The sequence below is a fragment of the Rhinatrema bivittatum genome, chromosome 8 (assembly GCF_901001135.1).
Source record: "Rhinatrema bivittatum chromosome 8, aRhiBiv1.1, whole genome shotgun sequence".
Classification (NCBI taxonomy): domain Eukaryota; kingdom Metazoa; phylum Chordata; class Amphibia; order Gymnophiona; family Rhinatrematidae; genus Rhinatrema; species Rhinatrema bivittatum.
This window is the reverse complement of record NC_042622.1, coordinates 167,929,770-167,944,215: the sequence shown is the minus strand read 5'-3', so window position 1 is coordinate 167,944,215 and position 14,446 is coordinate 167,929,770. Positions and strand designations below refer to the sequence as shown.

The 14,446-nt window shown below is 46.0% G+C and overlaps 1 protein-coding gene across 4 annotated transcripts in view; it reads left to right on the top strand.

Moving 5' to 3' along the window:
- Window positions 1-14,446, top strand: part of SLC6A4 (solute carrier family 6 member 4) — a 47,626-nt gene that overhangs the window by 16,052 nt on the left and 17,128 nt on the right. For all 4 annotated transcript variants that reach the window (XM_029611208.1, XM_029611207.1, XM_029611209.1 and 1 more), the window contains 3 exons: window positions 10,548-10,767; window positions 11,247-11,385; window positions 12,868-13,002. In XM_029611208.1, the coding sequence (XP_029467068.1) occupies window positions 10,548-10,767; window positions 11,247-11,385; window positions 12,868-13,002 (494 nt within the window). The remainder of the gene's footprint in view (window positions 1-10,547; window positions 10,768-11,246; window positions 11,386-12,867; window positions 13,003-14,446) is intronic.

Genomic DNA, 14,446 nt, shown 5'->3' with positions numbered 1-14,446 from the left:
GTGCATGCCTGGGGGATGGGGAGGGAGTGGTGTGAAAATGAATGGGAGCCTGCCTGGGGGTCAGTGTGTGTGTGTGTGTGTGTGTGTGTGTGTGTGTGTGTGAGAATGACTGGGAACTTGCCTGGGTATGTGTGTACGTGAGGGAGCCAGTGAGTGTGAGAGCATGAGTGTATATGAGAAAATCCAAAGGAGTATGAGTTTGTGTGTGGGTGTGTGTGTGGGGGTGTGTGGAGGGGGAGAGAGTGTCTTAGAGCCTGTTAGTGTCAGTGAGAGCGAGAGGTTATGGTGGATATAAGAGCATGAATGTGTATGTATGTGACAGTGCATGTGTGAGAGAGAATGGACATGTGAGTATGTGTGAGAGAGAGAGGATAACCTCCTAATCATTGACAATATCAGGGTGACTGGAAATCAAGAGCTCCCACGTATGGACAGCAGGGGCCTTTTAAAATCCTTATTAGTTTTAATTATTGGGTGTTATTTGATATATGTGCTGTTTTGAAATATTTTATTAGTGTTTGGGAAATTGTAAAAAATGTATATGATTTTAATTAATAGAAATTCTATTTATCAGTAGTTTTAAAATATTCTTTTATTATGGTTTTACTATTATAACTGATGCTTTATGTTTCTTGATTTTATTTGTTTTATGAGGAATGGTGGTTCTATTTTTCTATTGTTAATACATGGAGTCTGGCTTCTTGGAGTTTCCATTTCAGTATTTGTCTAATTTGTGCTCCTTCATTTTGTATTCTGTATTTGGTGAGGGTCTGTCTCTGCTCTGTGTGTGTGACCGTGATGAGAGATTCTGCTAGCATGTAGTGTCTGTATAGGGATCTATAGCAATCAGGTTTGTTTTGTTTCCTCAGTAGGTGGTGTATTGGTATTCTAAGACCCAGTGTAATATTTACCCTTGCTTTTTCACAGGTAGGGTTATTGTTGTTTGAGTCCTTGGTGTTATTACTGTTATGTTACAATGGGATTGCAGTATAGATTTTGAGTGTCTTTTTTGCGAGGTTTTGTGTTACTTCACAATGTGCCTGGCAGTGGAAGGTATTTGTGCTGCTGTTACTGTGAGGTGACACCAGAATTTGAAAATATCTTTTAGTATGATGAGCTGTAAGGGAAACATCCAAGCTCCATTGTTTGGGGGAATTTCAGTGGATGCACAGAGTTACAGTACTGGAGGTGCAGGATTTGTATTGACATTCTGTCCCTTCCTATAAATTCCAGACTTCACTCTCATAGCCACATAGAATTAGTTGAATGAGGCTATCAAATAATTTTATAGTAGTTTTACTAGAAGTGTGAAACTGGCCAGCTTTTTTAAATTACGCAGAAGACCCTTTGGACTTTTTATTAACACTTTTTTTTTATAACCAATTTTAAAGCAGGATCCATGCTATAGAGGTGGGTGTGATGAAGAAATGTCATTTTGACTCCCCCCTCCCCCAACAATTCTTCTGTCTAGAGACGCCACAGATTTTCTGTGACCTTAAGCATTAGTACAAGAAGGATTACGGGGGGGATGCTGGAAAGGCACACAAATGCATTAGACCCCGGGCGCCGGAGACCCTTGGTGTGCCACTGGGTGCGAACCATATGGGGCTGCAAGCGGTGGCAAAGAGGAGTGGAGATTTGGCAGGCTACGAGCAGTGCCCAACCTGCTCGCGACCCAGAAAACCACACAGTCAGTGGGCGTGATCGAGAATGAGGTAGGAGTCGGGGCCGAGACCAGAGAGTGGCGGCGTGACCCGGGGGGGGCGCAAGGGAGAAGGCTCACCTAGGGTGCCTAATCCCCTTGCACCGGCCCTGGTTATTAGTGGCTTTCTGGGCTCTGCGTTTGCCAGCACCACTCCTGGTGCTCTGAGTGAGCCCTTATCCCACCAGAAGGTGAGAGGGATCCCAGTGAATAATTCCCCCAGGATGAATTGCTCCAGGGCTTCCCAGGCTGTATCTGGCCCATATCAAGACGGGAACCTTCTGAGCTCATGTACTGCTGTTTCAATGCAATTAGCCTTGTGTTTTACAGTAAGAAATGCAAATATGCTTCAGAATTCTGTAAGCTGTGCGGCAGAATCTATCCCTCAGCTGCTGGAGGAAACTGGGGGCTTTGATTCTAACTTCTGAAAGACTCACAGCCTTCCCTCCGGCTGGGCTGCGAGGAGAGGAGAAGGGGGAGTTTGCTGGCAGGTTATGACTCTATCACAGGACTGCTTTCATGCTGAGAGTAGCTGCTCCGGAAGAATGAGCTGGAACTTGACACCTGAATAGAAGAGAAGGTGCCTCTACCAACAAGGCGTTAAAATACCAAAGAAACTGGAATATTGTCCTGTAACTTAAATATAGAAACATAGGATCCAAGTATATGACAGCGGAAAAAGACCGATTGACCCGTCCGTTCCGCCCAGTTATTCTCCCAGTGCTGATGAGGATGTATCTCAGCTGCCAGGTATAATAGAGCCTGACTGCTTGGAAGGCATCATCCCTTCTGATCCAGGACAGTTTTTGTCATTTTTCTCCTGAGTTAGCTGCCTGTTCACACCCAGCAGCCCTCTCCAACCGTAAGGTCCCACCATAATCCAAACAGTCACCAACACGTGTATAGCCGCTACCTGAATGCCTTTATGCATGATGCCCCGCTGCCACCATCTTCCGTACTGACCCAGTCAATACCAGTAGCCTGCCAGACAAACCCAGCTACCTGAGCGCCTACATTTCCACGAGGACTTCTTTATTGTTTGGTTTTTTTTACTGTACTTGCAGCCTGCTAAACAGAACTGGTTACATAAGCTCCTGTGTTTCTGCCGGGACTGCTGATTCTTCTCATAGTTGCAGCCTGCCAGACGGATACAACTGCTAATTAATTCTTCCACTCTCTCTCTTCACTTTTACACAATTAAGCATCTTCCATGCTAGTCTCATGCCTTCCCGAAGTCTGTTACCTTGCTAGCCTCCACCACCCACTCCAGGAAGGCTTGCTGGCCTCCACCACCCACCCCAGGAAGGCTTGCTGGCCTCCACCACCCACCCCAGGAAGGCATGCTGGCCTCCACCACCCACCCCAGGAAGGCTTGCTGGCCTCCACCACCCACCCCAGGAAGGCTTGCTGGCCTCCACCACCCACCCCAGGAAGGCGTGCTGGCCTCCACCACCCACTCCAGGAAGGCGTGCTGGCCTCCACCACCCACTCCAGGAAGGCGTGCTGGCCTCCACCACCCACCCCAGGAAGGCGTGCTGGCCTCCACCACCCACCCCAGGAAGGCTTGCTGGCCTCCACCACTTTTTCCTGGCCTTGCTGCTGCTGGCAGAACCTCAGTCTCTGGTAAAGTGTTAACAGCTCTTCCTTAGACGCTTAACACAAGGAAAAGGCCAACATTTTATCAGGCAATTTGTTTCCTAAAGCAATCTGCATAAAAAAAAAAACCCAAACATGGCAGGGCTTCCTACAGACTCCTTTTCTGCTTTTTCGAACTACTAGGGCACAGGGCCGGCGCAACCCACTGTGCCAGCTGTGCACGTGCACAGGGTGGTGGCTTGGAGGGAGTGGTGGCATGGGGGCCGCTGCAAGGAGGAGGATCTGCAAGGCCCTGCAAAGAAGAGGAGGGAGTTGCAGGGCCGCAGCAAAGAAGAGGAGGAGCCACATGGCGGTTCGCCACCCGCCGCGTGGAAAAGATAAGAGATTTGCAGGGCGCTGGCCGTGCGGCAGCTCCCAACATGCTGTACAGAGAAGAAGAGGAAGAGCTGCAGGGCCACACGGCCATATGAGTTGGAGAGCCACGCAGCCAAGATGACCTGCAGCCTGCAGGAACATGTGGTTCCCAGGCAATGATTTGGAAAAAAAGCCGCAAGCAGCAGAAGTGGAGGGCCAGGGCTGCTGGGAGAGGCCTTGGTATAAGCAATGTATGTTCCTGAGCATGTGTGTGTATGTGTGTGTGTGTGTTTGAGCAGAAGCAGAATGTGTGGATGCCTGAGCATGTCTGTGTGTGTGAGGGAGCACTGAGACAAATGCAAGCTCTAGGGATGATAGTTCTAGGTGACCAGAAGGAAAAAAAAGCCATGAGGCAGTTCCCAACCTGCCCCGCAGCAGAAGTGGAGGGCCGGGGCTGCTGGGAGAGGCCTTGGTGAAAGCATGTGTGAGTGTCTGAGAATGTGTGTGTGAGAAGGAGCACTGAGACAGATGCAAGCTCTAGGGATGATGGAATAAAAGGTCTACAGTAGTAGTACATTTTTTGTTTTTTTAGAAGTAAATTCTTCCGATTTATATTAGGAAAAGTTGAGGTATTGAAGCATAAGGTGTTCTCTTTGTGTGTGTGTGTCTGAACATGTATATGTGAGAGAGAGGGATCTTGTGGTGTGTGTGTGTGTAAGAGGGAACGTGTATGAACACGTAGGATGGAGCATGTGTGAGAGGGAGCATGTGTGCTTACGAGGAAGAAAGCACATGTATGTGTGTGTATGTACAGATATATATCTATGAGAGAGGAGAAAGTTTACACATCCCTCTGTGTATTGATGACATAGACTTAATTGGCATCTCAGAGACATGGTGGAAGGAGGACAACCAATGGGACAGTGCTATAACTGGGTACAAATTATATCGCAATGACAGAGAGGAGCACCCGGGAGGCAGCATGGCGCTTTATGTCCGGGATGGCATAGAGTCCAACAGGATAAACATCCTCCATGAGACTAAATGCACAATTGAATATTTATGGGTAGAAATCCCTTGTGTGTCGGGGAAGACTATAGTGATAGGGGTATACTACCGTCCACCTGGTCAAGATGGTGAGATGGACAGTGAAATGCTAAGAGAAATTAGGGAAGCTAACCAAAGTGGTAGTGCGGTAATAATGGGAGACTTCAATTACCCCAATATTGACTGGGTAAATGTATCATTGGGACATGCTACAGAGATAAAGTTCCTGGATGGAATAAATGATAGCTTTATGGAGCAATTGGTTCAGGAACCGACGAGAGAGGGAGCAATTTTAGATCTAATTCTCAGTGGAGCACAGGACTTGGTGAGAGAGGTAACGGTGGTGGGGCCGCTTGGTAATAGTGATCATAATATGATCAAGTTTGAATTAACGACTGGAAGGGGGACAGTAAGCAAATCCACGGCTCTCGTGCTAAACTTTCAAAAGGGAAACTTTGATAAAATGAGAAAAATAGTTAGAAAAAAACTGAAAGGAGCAGCTACAAAAGTAAAAAGTGTGCAAGAGGCGTGGTCATTGTTAAAAAATACCACCCTAGAAGCACAATCCATATGTATTCCACACATTAAGAAAGGTGGAAAGCAGGCAAAACGATTACCGGCATGGTTAAAAGGGGAGGTGAAAGAAGCTATTTTAGCCAAAAGATCTTCATTCAAAAATTGGAAGAAGGATCCAACAGAGGGAAAATAGGAAAACACATTGAAATTATCGGTTCAGTGTGCTGCGGCATTCAAAAAGCAAACAGAATGTTGGGAATTATTAGAAAGGGAATGGTGAATAAAACGGAAAATGTCATAATGCCTCTGTATCGCTCCATGGTGAGACCGCACCTTGAATATTGTGTACAATTCTGGTCGCCGCATCTCAAAAAAGATATAATTGCGATGGAGAAGGTACAGAGAAGGGCTACCAAAATGATAAAGGGAATGGAACAGCTCCCCTATGAAGAAAGACTAAAGAGGTTAGGACTTTTCAGCTTGGAGAAGAGACGGCTGAGGGGGGATATGATAGAGGTGTTTAAAATCATGAGAGGTCTAGAACAGGTAGATGTGAATCGTTTTTTTACTTTTGGATAATAGAAAGACTAGGGGGCACTCCATGAAGTTAGCATGTGGCACATTTAAAACTAATCAGAGAAAGTTCTTTTTCACTCAACGCACAATTAAACTCTGGAATTTGTTGCCAGAGGATGTGGTTAGTGCAGTTAGTATAGCTGTGTTTAAAAAAGAATTGGATAAGTTCTTGGATGAGAAATCCATTACCTGCTATTAATTAAGCTGACTTAGATAATAACCACCGCTATTACTAGCAACTGTAACATGAAATAGACTTAGTTTTTGGGTACTTGCTAGGTTATTATGGCCTGGATTGGCCACTGTTGGAAACAGGATGCTGGGCTTGATGGTCTGACCCAGTATGGCATGTTCTTATGTTCTTACTAATCCACTATACTCTGAGTGACTGGAAATCAAAAGGTTCCAGGTATGGAAAGCATGAATTATTGTATCCTTATTAGTTTTAATTTTTGGGTGCTGTTTGATGTGTCTGCTGTTTTGAAATATTTTATTGGTGTTTGAGAAATTTAAAACAAATTGTTTGAGGTTTTTTTTTTTTCCAAAGTATTTTATTAATCCACTCAATAACACAATACAGCATGTTCTACACACATAGTTGTCACAATTCGAACAGAACATTAGCAGAACTCCGCATATCAATACGTAACAGAGAGCAGACATGATTTTACCACAAACCCCCCCCCCCCTATTGTGCTTTGTTTGAGTTTTTAATTATTGGATCTTCCGTTCATCAGCTGTTTTAAAATATTCTTTTTGTTAGTATGTTTATACTATTATGATTAATGTATTTATTATATTTATTCATTTTATTGTTTAATGGCTGAGGATTGGTGATTTCTGTTTTTTCCATTGTTGCACTGCACAGAAGCTGACTTGTTGCGGTTTTCCTATTCAGTTTTTGCCTGCATGTTTCTATTTATACTTTATGGTCTCTGTATTTGGTGAGGGTCTGCCTGTGTTCTACATGTGTGACCGAGGAGAGGTATTCTGCTAGAGTGTAGGAATCTAGCTAACAGCTTGGTTTCTTCTGTTTTCTTAATAGGAGGTGTATTGGTGTTTTAGGGCGTAGTGTAATATTTGCAGTGTTGCCTTTTCATAGGTAGGGTTGTTATTTTTTAAGTGCTGGCAGTGAGTGCTGTTTTGGTGTGGGAGGTTTATTATATTTTAATTGTAATTTACTCATGGCTTTTTGAGGGTCAAACACGCACTACAAAGCCCTAATGCCATATGACTTCCAAGTCCTTTTTTTTTTTTACCTCAGAAGACTATACTTTAAATATTCTTTTTAGTGTAAAACCTGAATAATGAATGCATAATTTTTAATTGTGTACATGGAGAGAACAGGAGGCAGGGTGCAAAGGTATAAGATTTGCCAGGGCACCTCATACTCGTGCACCAGCAATGGGTTCCGGGGGAGGGGGTGAAGACCCGGAGGGTTAAGGGTGACAGTTTTTAAAGTTTAGGTTGCTGGAAGGAGCTGGGCTTTTTTTGGCAGGCCCGAGACAAAGACTGCGTGAAGTGTGTGTGTGGGGAGGGGGATGACAGGCAGCACAATAATTGTTGCACAGGGCAGCAAAACAGCTAGCACCGGTCCTGCTAGGGCAAATCTATGAACGTTCCCCCCCCCCCCCCCGTTTTATATCTATGGAAAAATACTTGTTACCATCTGGCCCTAAATGTTACATTTTTTTGACACAAGTCTGTTTAGATTACTGATGAATGACTTTGATAATGCTTTCTGGCTTTAAGTCCAGCCTTAATTAGTAAAAACAAAATACAAGAAAGGTTGATTTGAAAACAGCATGGGAGTCTTGTTAGGTGGCGACAGCATCTCGCCAGGCCTGGGGAAAACCTCCTGCTGCTCTGTAAAACATCTCTGGACTCCTCTGTACCAGGGAAAATAAGAGAGAATGGGTGACGGGCCAGTCTTAAAGGAGAACAGACCCCACACAGAACCAGACATAACGCATACAAGTCATGCACGGATGTACCTTGCACAAACACACACACACACACACACACACACACAAATGCACAAGTGAACACACAATGGTGGTTCAGAGGCGTGCGTCCTGGACTTCAGGAAAGCTAAGGGGGGAAGACCTCAAGGATTCATCAACTTTACGGGATAAGCTAGGAAAATAGAAGAGCAGTGGGCAAAACTAAAAGGAGAGACTGTAAGGGCACGAAATATTATTGGTAGAAACGTAAATAAAGATAAGAGGAAAAGAGGCCACTATGGTTTTCTAAAGAAGTGGCTGAAAATGTAAGGGAAAAAGTTAGTGTTCATAAACTACAAGAGACTGCAGAAAGAGGAAAACGGGCAACCATATCTGGAAACGCTAAGAAAGTAGTCAGGAATGCATAGATGCTAATAGAAGAAAAAATAGGTAGTACAGGAAGACAAACATAAATACTTTTTTTTACATATGTTAGTGACAAGGGAAATGCAAATGTGATTATAAAATTCAAAGGTGAAGGGACAAAGTGCATAGAGGTTGATGAGAAGAAAGCAGAACAACTTATCAAATATTTCTATTTCGTGTTCACTGAGGAAGAGCTTCCGAGCAGGTCCAAAGTTAACTGGTTTTATGTGGCTGGAAATCCTCAAAAGATATCTGGTTAAGTGGCAAGGCTAATGGGGGAAAAAAACGCCGACCCTAAAGGCCCCAACCAGCCTCCATCCTTGTGGGGCTGAACCTGCCATCTGCTCCTAAAAAAATGCCCTGCATTGCCTGGTTTGCTAAAAATAGAGGCTGGGGTCTGTGACAGTCTCTCCCCCTCCCCCACCCCTTGGTCTCTGGTCCGATTTATGTTTATTAAAAAATACTTCTCCTTGTCCCCACTCTTTCCCTAACGCTAACCCTCCCACCCTTGTACTTTTTATAAGCAATATTACAGAAGCACTAATGGGACAAGTTTGCCTTTTTTGCAGATTTAGTGCTAAAAAATGCAGGGTCTCAAAACCCAAGGGAGCAGTACATTATGAGCACTCCTGGGAACTCACTGAATTTGACTTGGAAACTCATGGAATTTGCATCAGTTGCTGCACCTCAAGAGAAGCACTGAAAAGCTCCAGGCCTCTCGTGTACTGCCTTAGCTGCTCCCCTTCAGGAAGCCTGCAGGGAACAGCGGGAGGGATGAGACTGGAGCACATGCTGCAGGCAGTATGTGGGGAGAAAGTGGAGAGAGGCTGGCGCACACACCTCAGTCTGCCGCTGTGATTCCAGGACTTGGGATTCAGCTGAAGGGAGATGTGAGAGCAATGAGAATGCTGGAGTCAGGAAGGGAGAAAGGGGAAGGATGTTAGGGTCAACCAGAAGTGCCCAGGCAAGAGTATAGGAGGGAAGTTCTGTACACAAAACAAGAGTGGAATCTGGGGGTGATCGGAGCTGATGATCTTAAGGTGGTCAAACAGGGGGATAAGGCAATGACCAAAGCCAAAAGGATGCTTAGGTGCATAAACAGGCCAATGCACTGCCGGGCTCTGGCCGCAGCACCAGCTTAGCATGAGATTCGACACACCTTTTGGACGTGTGTCCGTAACCCCTGATGCAAAATGGGGATTAGCGCATCCAAAACACATGTCCACTGGAGCATGTAAATTCATGTTGATGAGGCTATTAACCATTTCCCCCAATGCAAAAAAAAAAAAAGTGCATCCGACATGCACCTCAAAAATTAACACTTGTCCCAAGCAGGCATTAAGTTCTGAGGAGCTCAAAAAGTTGACAGAAGAGCAAAAAATACTGCTTTTCTATACTTCCTCTGACTTAATATCGTGGCGATATTAAGTCTAGGAATAGATAAAGGAGGAGAATGATTTAAAAAAAAAAGTGTCAGCGGTCAGGTTAGAAAAAGGGAGGCTCAATTAATAAGCATTCGTTTTCCTAACCCGCTGACAGCCACCTCTCCTGGGGGCCTGCTGCTGAGGAGGTGCTAGAAGTGTGCATTTCCCCTAGCACTTCCTTTTACTGTGACAGCCTGTTTGCATATTGCATCGGGTGCCCCAGAGAGGTCGATCGGCGTGTGTTAGGTGAGCGGACGCTCAATCATGAGTGCCCGTTTTCCGCATGTCTATATTGCATCGGCCTGAAAGAGAGGAATGGTCAGCAGAAAAAGGGTAGGGGATATTGCCCCTGTGTAGGTCCTGGGTGAGACCTCACTGGGAATACTGTGTACAATTCTGGAGACCGCACCTTCAAAAGGATATAAACAGGATGGAGTCGGTTCAGAGGGTGGGAACTGAAATGGTCAGTGGTCTTCATCCTAAAGCATATGCGGACAGACTTTTAAAGTTGTAAACATATATACCCCGGAGGAAATGGGAGATATAATGGATGCATTTAAATACCTCAAAGGAATGAATGCACAGGAGGGTGGGGGCCTCTTCCAAGGGAAAGGAGGGTCTAGAATGAGGGGTCATGGGATAAGGGTGAAAGGGGGTAGGCTCTGGAGTAAGCTAAGGAAATATTTCTTTACAGAGAGGGAGGTGGATGCATGGAACGGCCTCTCTGAGGAGGTGGTGGAGATAAGGGCAGTATCAGAATGCAAGAAAACTTGAGATAAACATAGGGCATCTCTGAGAGAAAAGCAGGAACTCTAAAGCTGGGCAGGAGATGTGGATGGGCCGGAAATTCTTCATCTGTCCTCATGTTCTATACGCACGCACGCGCGCTCTTACACAAGCACGCACACACGCACTCTTACACAAGCACGCGCACACAACTGACTCTGCCCTCTCTCTCCCCAGGAATTGGCTATGCCATCTGCATGATTGCCCTGTATGTTGCATTTTATTATAATACCATCATGGCCTGGGCTCTCTACTACCTCATCTCCTCCTTCAAGGCTGAGCTGCCGTGGACCAGCTGCAAAAACCCCTGGAACACCATCAACTGCACCAACTACTTCTACAACTTCAGCTTCACTTGGTCAGAACACTCCATCTCCCCAGCCGAGGAATTTTACACGTAAGTGCATGTAAGTGAAAACAGCAGCCTGATAGCACAGTGAGAGAGAGAGAGAGAGAGACAAAAGAAGGAGGGGGAGGGGAGGGAAACGGGACAGAGACTGACATACAGGCAGAGATAAAGGACACAGAGAAAGAGAGGATCCCTTAGTAGAAGAAATACTTGTTCATCCAGAGTTTCCCTCTCATTGCAAAGATAGTGTCCAACCGTGCAGGCAGGCACTCGACTTCCAAACTCGTAGACTTCTGTGGCATCACCACCTAAAAATCATAAAACAAGTGAGAGTCCTAATCTGCTTCTGTACCGGTCAGCAGAAGGATGCGCTCCATGGCATTAGAGCACTGAAAGTATTAGCATGACAAAGTGCCCATGGTGCTGGGGTCCTCTCTGTGTCACTGTGTATGGACTGAGTAACAGGCAGGGTGCGTTAGCCAGAGGAACCCCTCGGGTAAGTTTCAGCTTTTTCTCTCCTGCTCCAGGCGCCAGGTGCTGCAGGTTTACAGGTCCCAGGGGCTGCATGACCTTGGAGGCATCAGCTGGCAGCTGGCCCTTTGCCTCCTGTTCATCTTCACCGTTGTATACTTCAGCATCTGGAAGGGGGTCAAAACATCTGGCAAGGTGAGAGTCAACAGAAATCCAGCCCCCAGTCCCACATGCAAACTTGTTTTTCCTCCTCAAGGCTTCCTTTTTTTTTTTTTTTTAACCTTTTCATGGGTAACTTTCAGCACTTCACATAGATGCACATTCTTAGGCTCACCAGTGGCGGAGGGGGCATGGCTGGACACTGTACATTTGCCATAAGAGCAGCATTCCCTCAGCATCGCCTGCAACACCAGCGAGCATGAAAAGCAGGAACTGGAATAAAGAATGGACTTCGCATCTCTAGCGCGTTGGCCCTGACTGATAAGCAATGGCCTGTCTTGGGTGGTCCTGGATGGGACTCTCCCATGAGCTCTCTGCATCATGCCTAGCCTCAGAAGAGCCTCATCCATGCTGGGTGAAAAGCCTTCTCCTGTTTCCTGCCTTGAGAAGTCAGCCTGCAGATCTTTGCAGGACTAAACAAATATAAGATTAGTTGAGGGGAGAGTAATTTAGGGGGTCCTTGTTCCCCCAGATCCTGTCAGATAAGCTTGGGACAGACCCGCCAGGGGTCTCTGTTGGATTTGTCTTCCTCATGGTCTTAGAGCTGTGACACCTTGCTTTTCACACCAGCTGTAGGCACAGCGCACCGATTCCTTCTTGACTGAGCTTAGTGTTGTTTACAGATTTTTAGTTTGATCTGATGACAATGGCTAAAGTGGCAAAGTGCAATATCTTAACAGGTTTGTTTCTGCTCTGTGTTTTGATTGCGGATCTTTTTATGTCCCCCACCTAAAACATGTGATAGCACAGGACAGCAATCTTTTGTATGTTTAAATCTCTTTATTAAGAGAATCTATTGCACAAAAAAAGGATAGCACGCAATTTTTCCTTTTACATGCAAAGCTATTCCTAAGTATTACAACAGATACATTTTTTCAATAATATCCTCATGAAATACCCCACTCTTCCCATCATAAATCGTTTTTAAATAAATGGAGCATGAAAGCGGCCGAGTGATTAAAATGTTGGCCTGGAGAACAGGAGATTTGGGTTCACATCCTGCTTCTGCCACTAGTACTTGTTGTAAATGTGGGCACTTCACATTATCTGCCCACTTATATTGTAAGCTCTTCAGCCCAGGGATTAGGAATTTGTGTTTCAGGGTGTGCTATAAATGCCAGAATAATTGTGTGCCAAGAGAAAATGCCTGTTCTGTGCATTCTAGTGGTGATAACATTCATTTATGGGGGAAAATGCTTCCAGAGATGATATCACTTATAAATGTATTTGGATTTTGCTTAAAAAAATTCTCAGACTGGTTAGTTTAAAAGCCAGAGAAGTCCTGTACTCTTCCTGTGTTCAAGGCTCACTTCACCTTCCCATTCTGAGACTCCCTTCTTTTGCTCCCTGTTATTCTGACTGTAGCAGAAATCTGGCCAGGGCTCCCTCTTCTCCCTTGTCAGGCTCCTAGGGTTTTCCCAGTGTGGATGTCACATTCTAACCTTTTTTCTGTGACAGGTGGTGTGGGTGACAGCCACGTTCCCTTACATCATACTCTTTATCCTATTAGTACGAGGTGCCACGCTGCCCGGTGCCTGGAGAGGCGTCCTCTTCTACTTGAAACCCGACTGGCAGAAACTTGTGGCCACAGAGGTAAGTGTCAAACAGGCAGCTCAAGACAGACAATATTGGTCCTTATCTGCTGTCATTTACTATGTTACTATGAAAAATGAAGGGAATGGAAGGGAAGAATTGGTCTAATATATCAAGTGAAGCTTTTAGGACAAGCTGGAAGACCTGTTATTGGCCAAAACAAAGGACACTGATTCCTGCGCTGTGGGATCCTGCAGGAGCTCCCAGAAGCCTGCATTAGATACAGTGGGAAGTCACATTCTCTCCTGCGCTGTGGGATCCTGCAGGAGCTCCCAGAAGCCTGCATTAGAGGCAATGGGAAGTTACATTCTCTCCTGCGCTGTGGGATCCTGCAGGAGCTCCCAGAAGCCTGCATTAGATACAGTGGGAAGTTACATTCTCTCCTGCGCTGTGGGATCCCGCAGGAGCTCCCAGAAGCCTGCATTAGATACAATGGGAAGTTACATTCTCTCCTGCGCTGTGGGATCCAGCAGGAGCTCACAGAAGCCTGCATTAGATACAATGGGAAGTTACATTCTCTCCTGCGCTGTGGGATCCCGCAGGAGCTCCCAGAAGCCTGCATTAGATACATTGGGAAGTTACATGCTCTCCTGCGCTGTGGGATCCTGCAGGAGCTCACAGAAGCCTGCATTAGATACAGTGGGAAGTTACATTCTCTCCTGCGCTGTGGGATCCCGCAGGAGCTCCCAGAAACCTGCATTAGATACAGTGGGAAGTTACATTCTCTCCTGCGCTGTGGGATCCCGCAGGAGCTCCCAGAAGCCTGCATTAGATACAGTGGGAAGTTGGATTTTTTCAGGAACAAAAGATCCTGCAGGGACAGGGAGCTTTTGTGTTCTCCCCTCGTGTCCTTTCTGAGTCTGCAGTGGTAACATTTAATGCTACTGGGAAAAGCTTTTTTCCATATAAGAGCAAAACGCTCTTATTGTATGGAAGGTGCCAGAAAGTGCAGGAATGGTTTCTGCTTCCTCGAACTCCCAGCATGGCCATGTCTTGTATCACATTTTATTTTATTTTTTTTCCCCTCTGACTAAATTCTGGAATTGCAAGGTGTGAGGCTGGGGGTGGGGGGAGAAGGTTGGGAAGGGACTTTGCTATCCGTCGCCGGGTACTTCCAGTGATGAGGGGGGTCAGGCTTATCGCACCGAGTGACAGAGAGAGAGGAAATGAAGAAAGAGGCAGCTGATAGCAGAGCAGAGCTCCCTTCTTTCCGCGAGCGATGAGGGCACAGGGTGTCCTGTGCATGGAAGATCCGGATCTCTGCTCGCACGAGCGGCAGCGAGAAATCGGATCTGGTCTGGTGCTTCTACCCGGCTCCACCGAAACTGCCCACATTAGTGTCGCAGACGCTGTTTTGCATGAGCAGAGCCAGAGAGTTGCGGTAGGCCTGCCCCCTCCCCCCTTCCACCTCCTCGTGCCTCTCTTCTCACTTGCCCTCACTCTT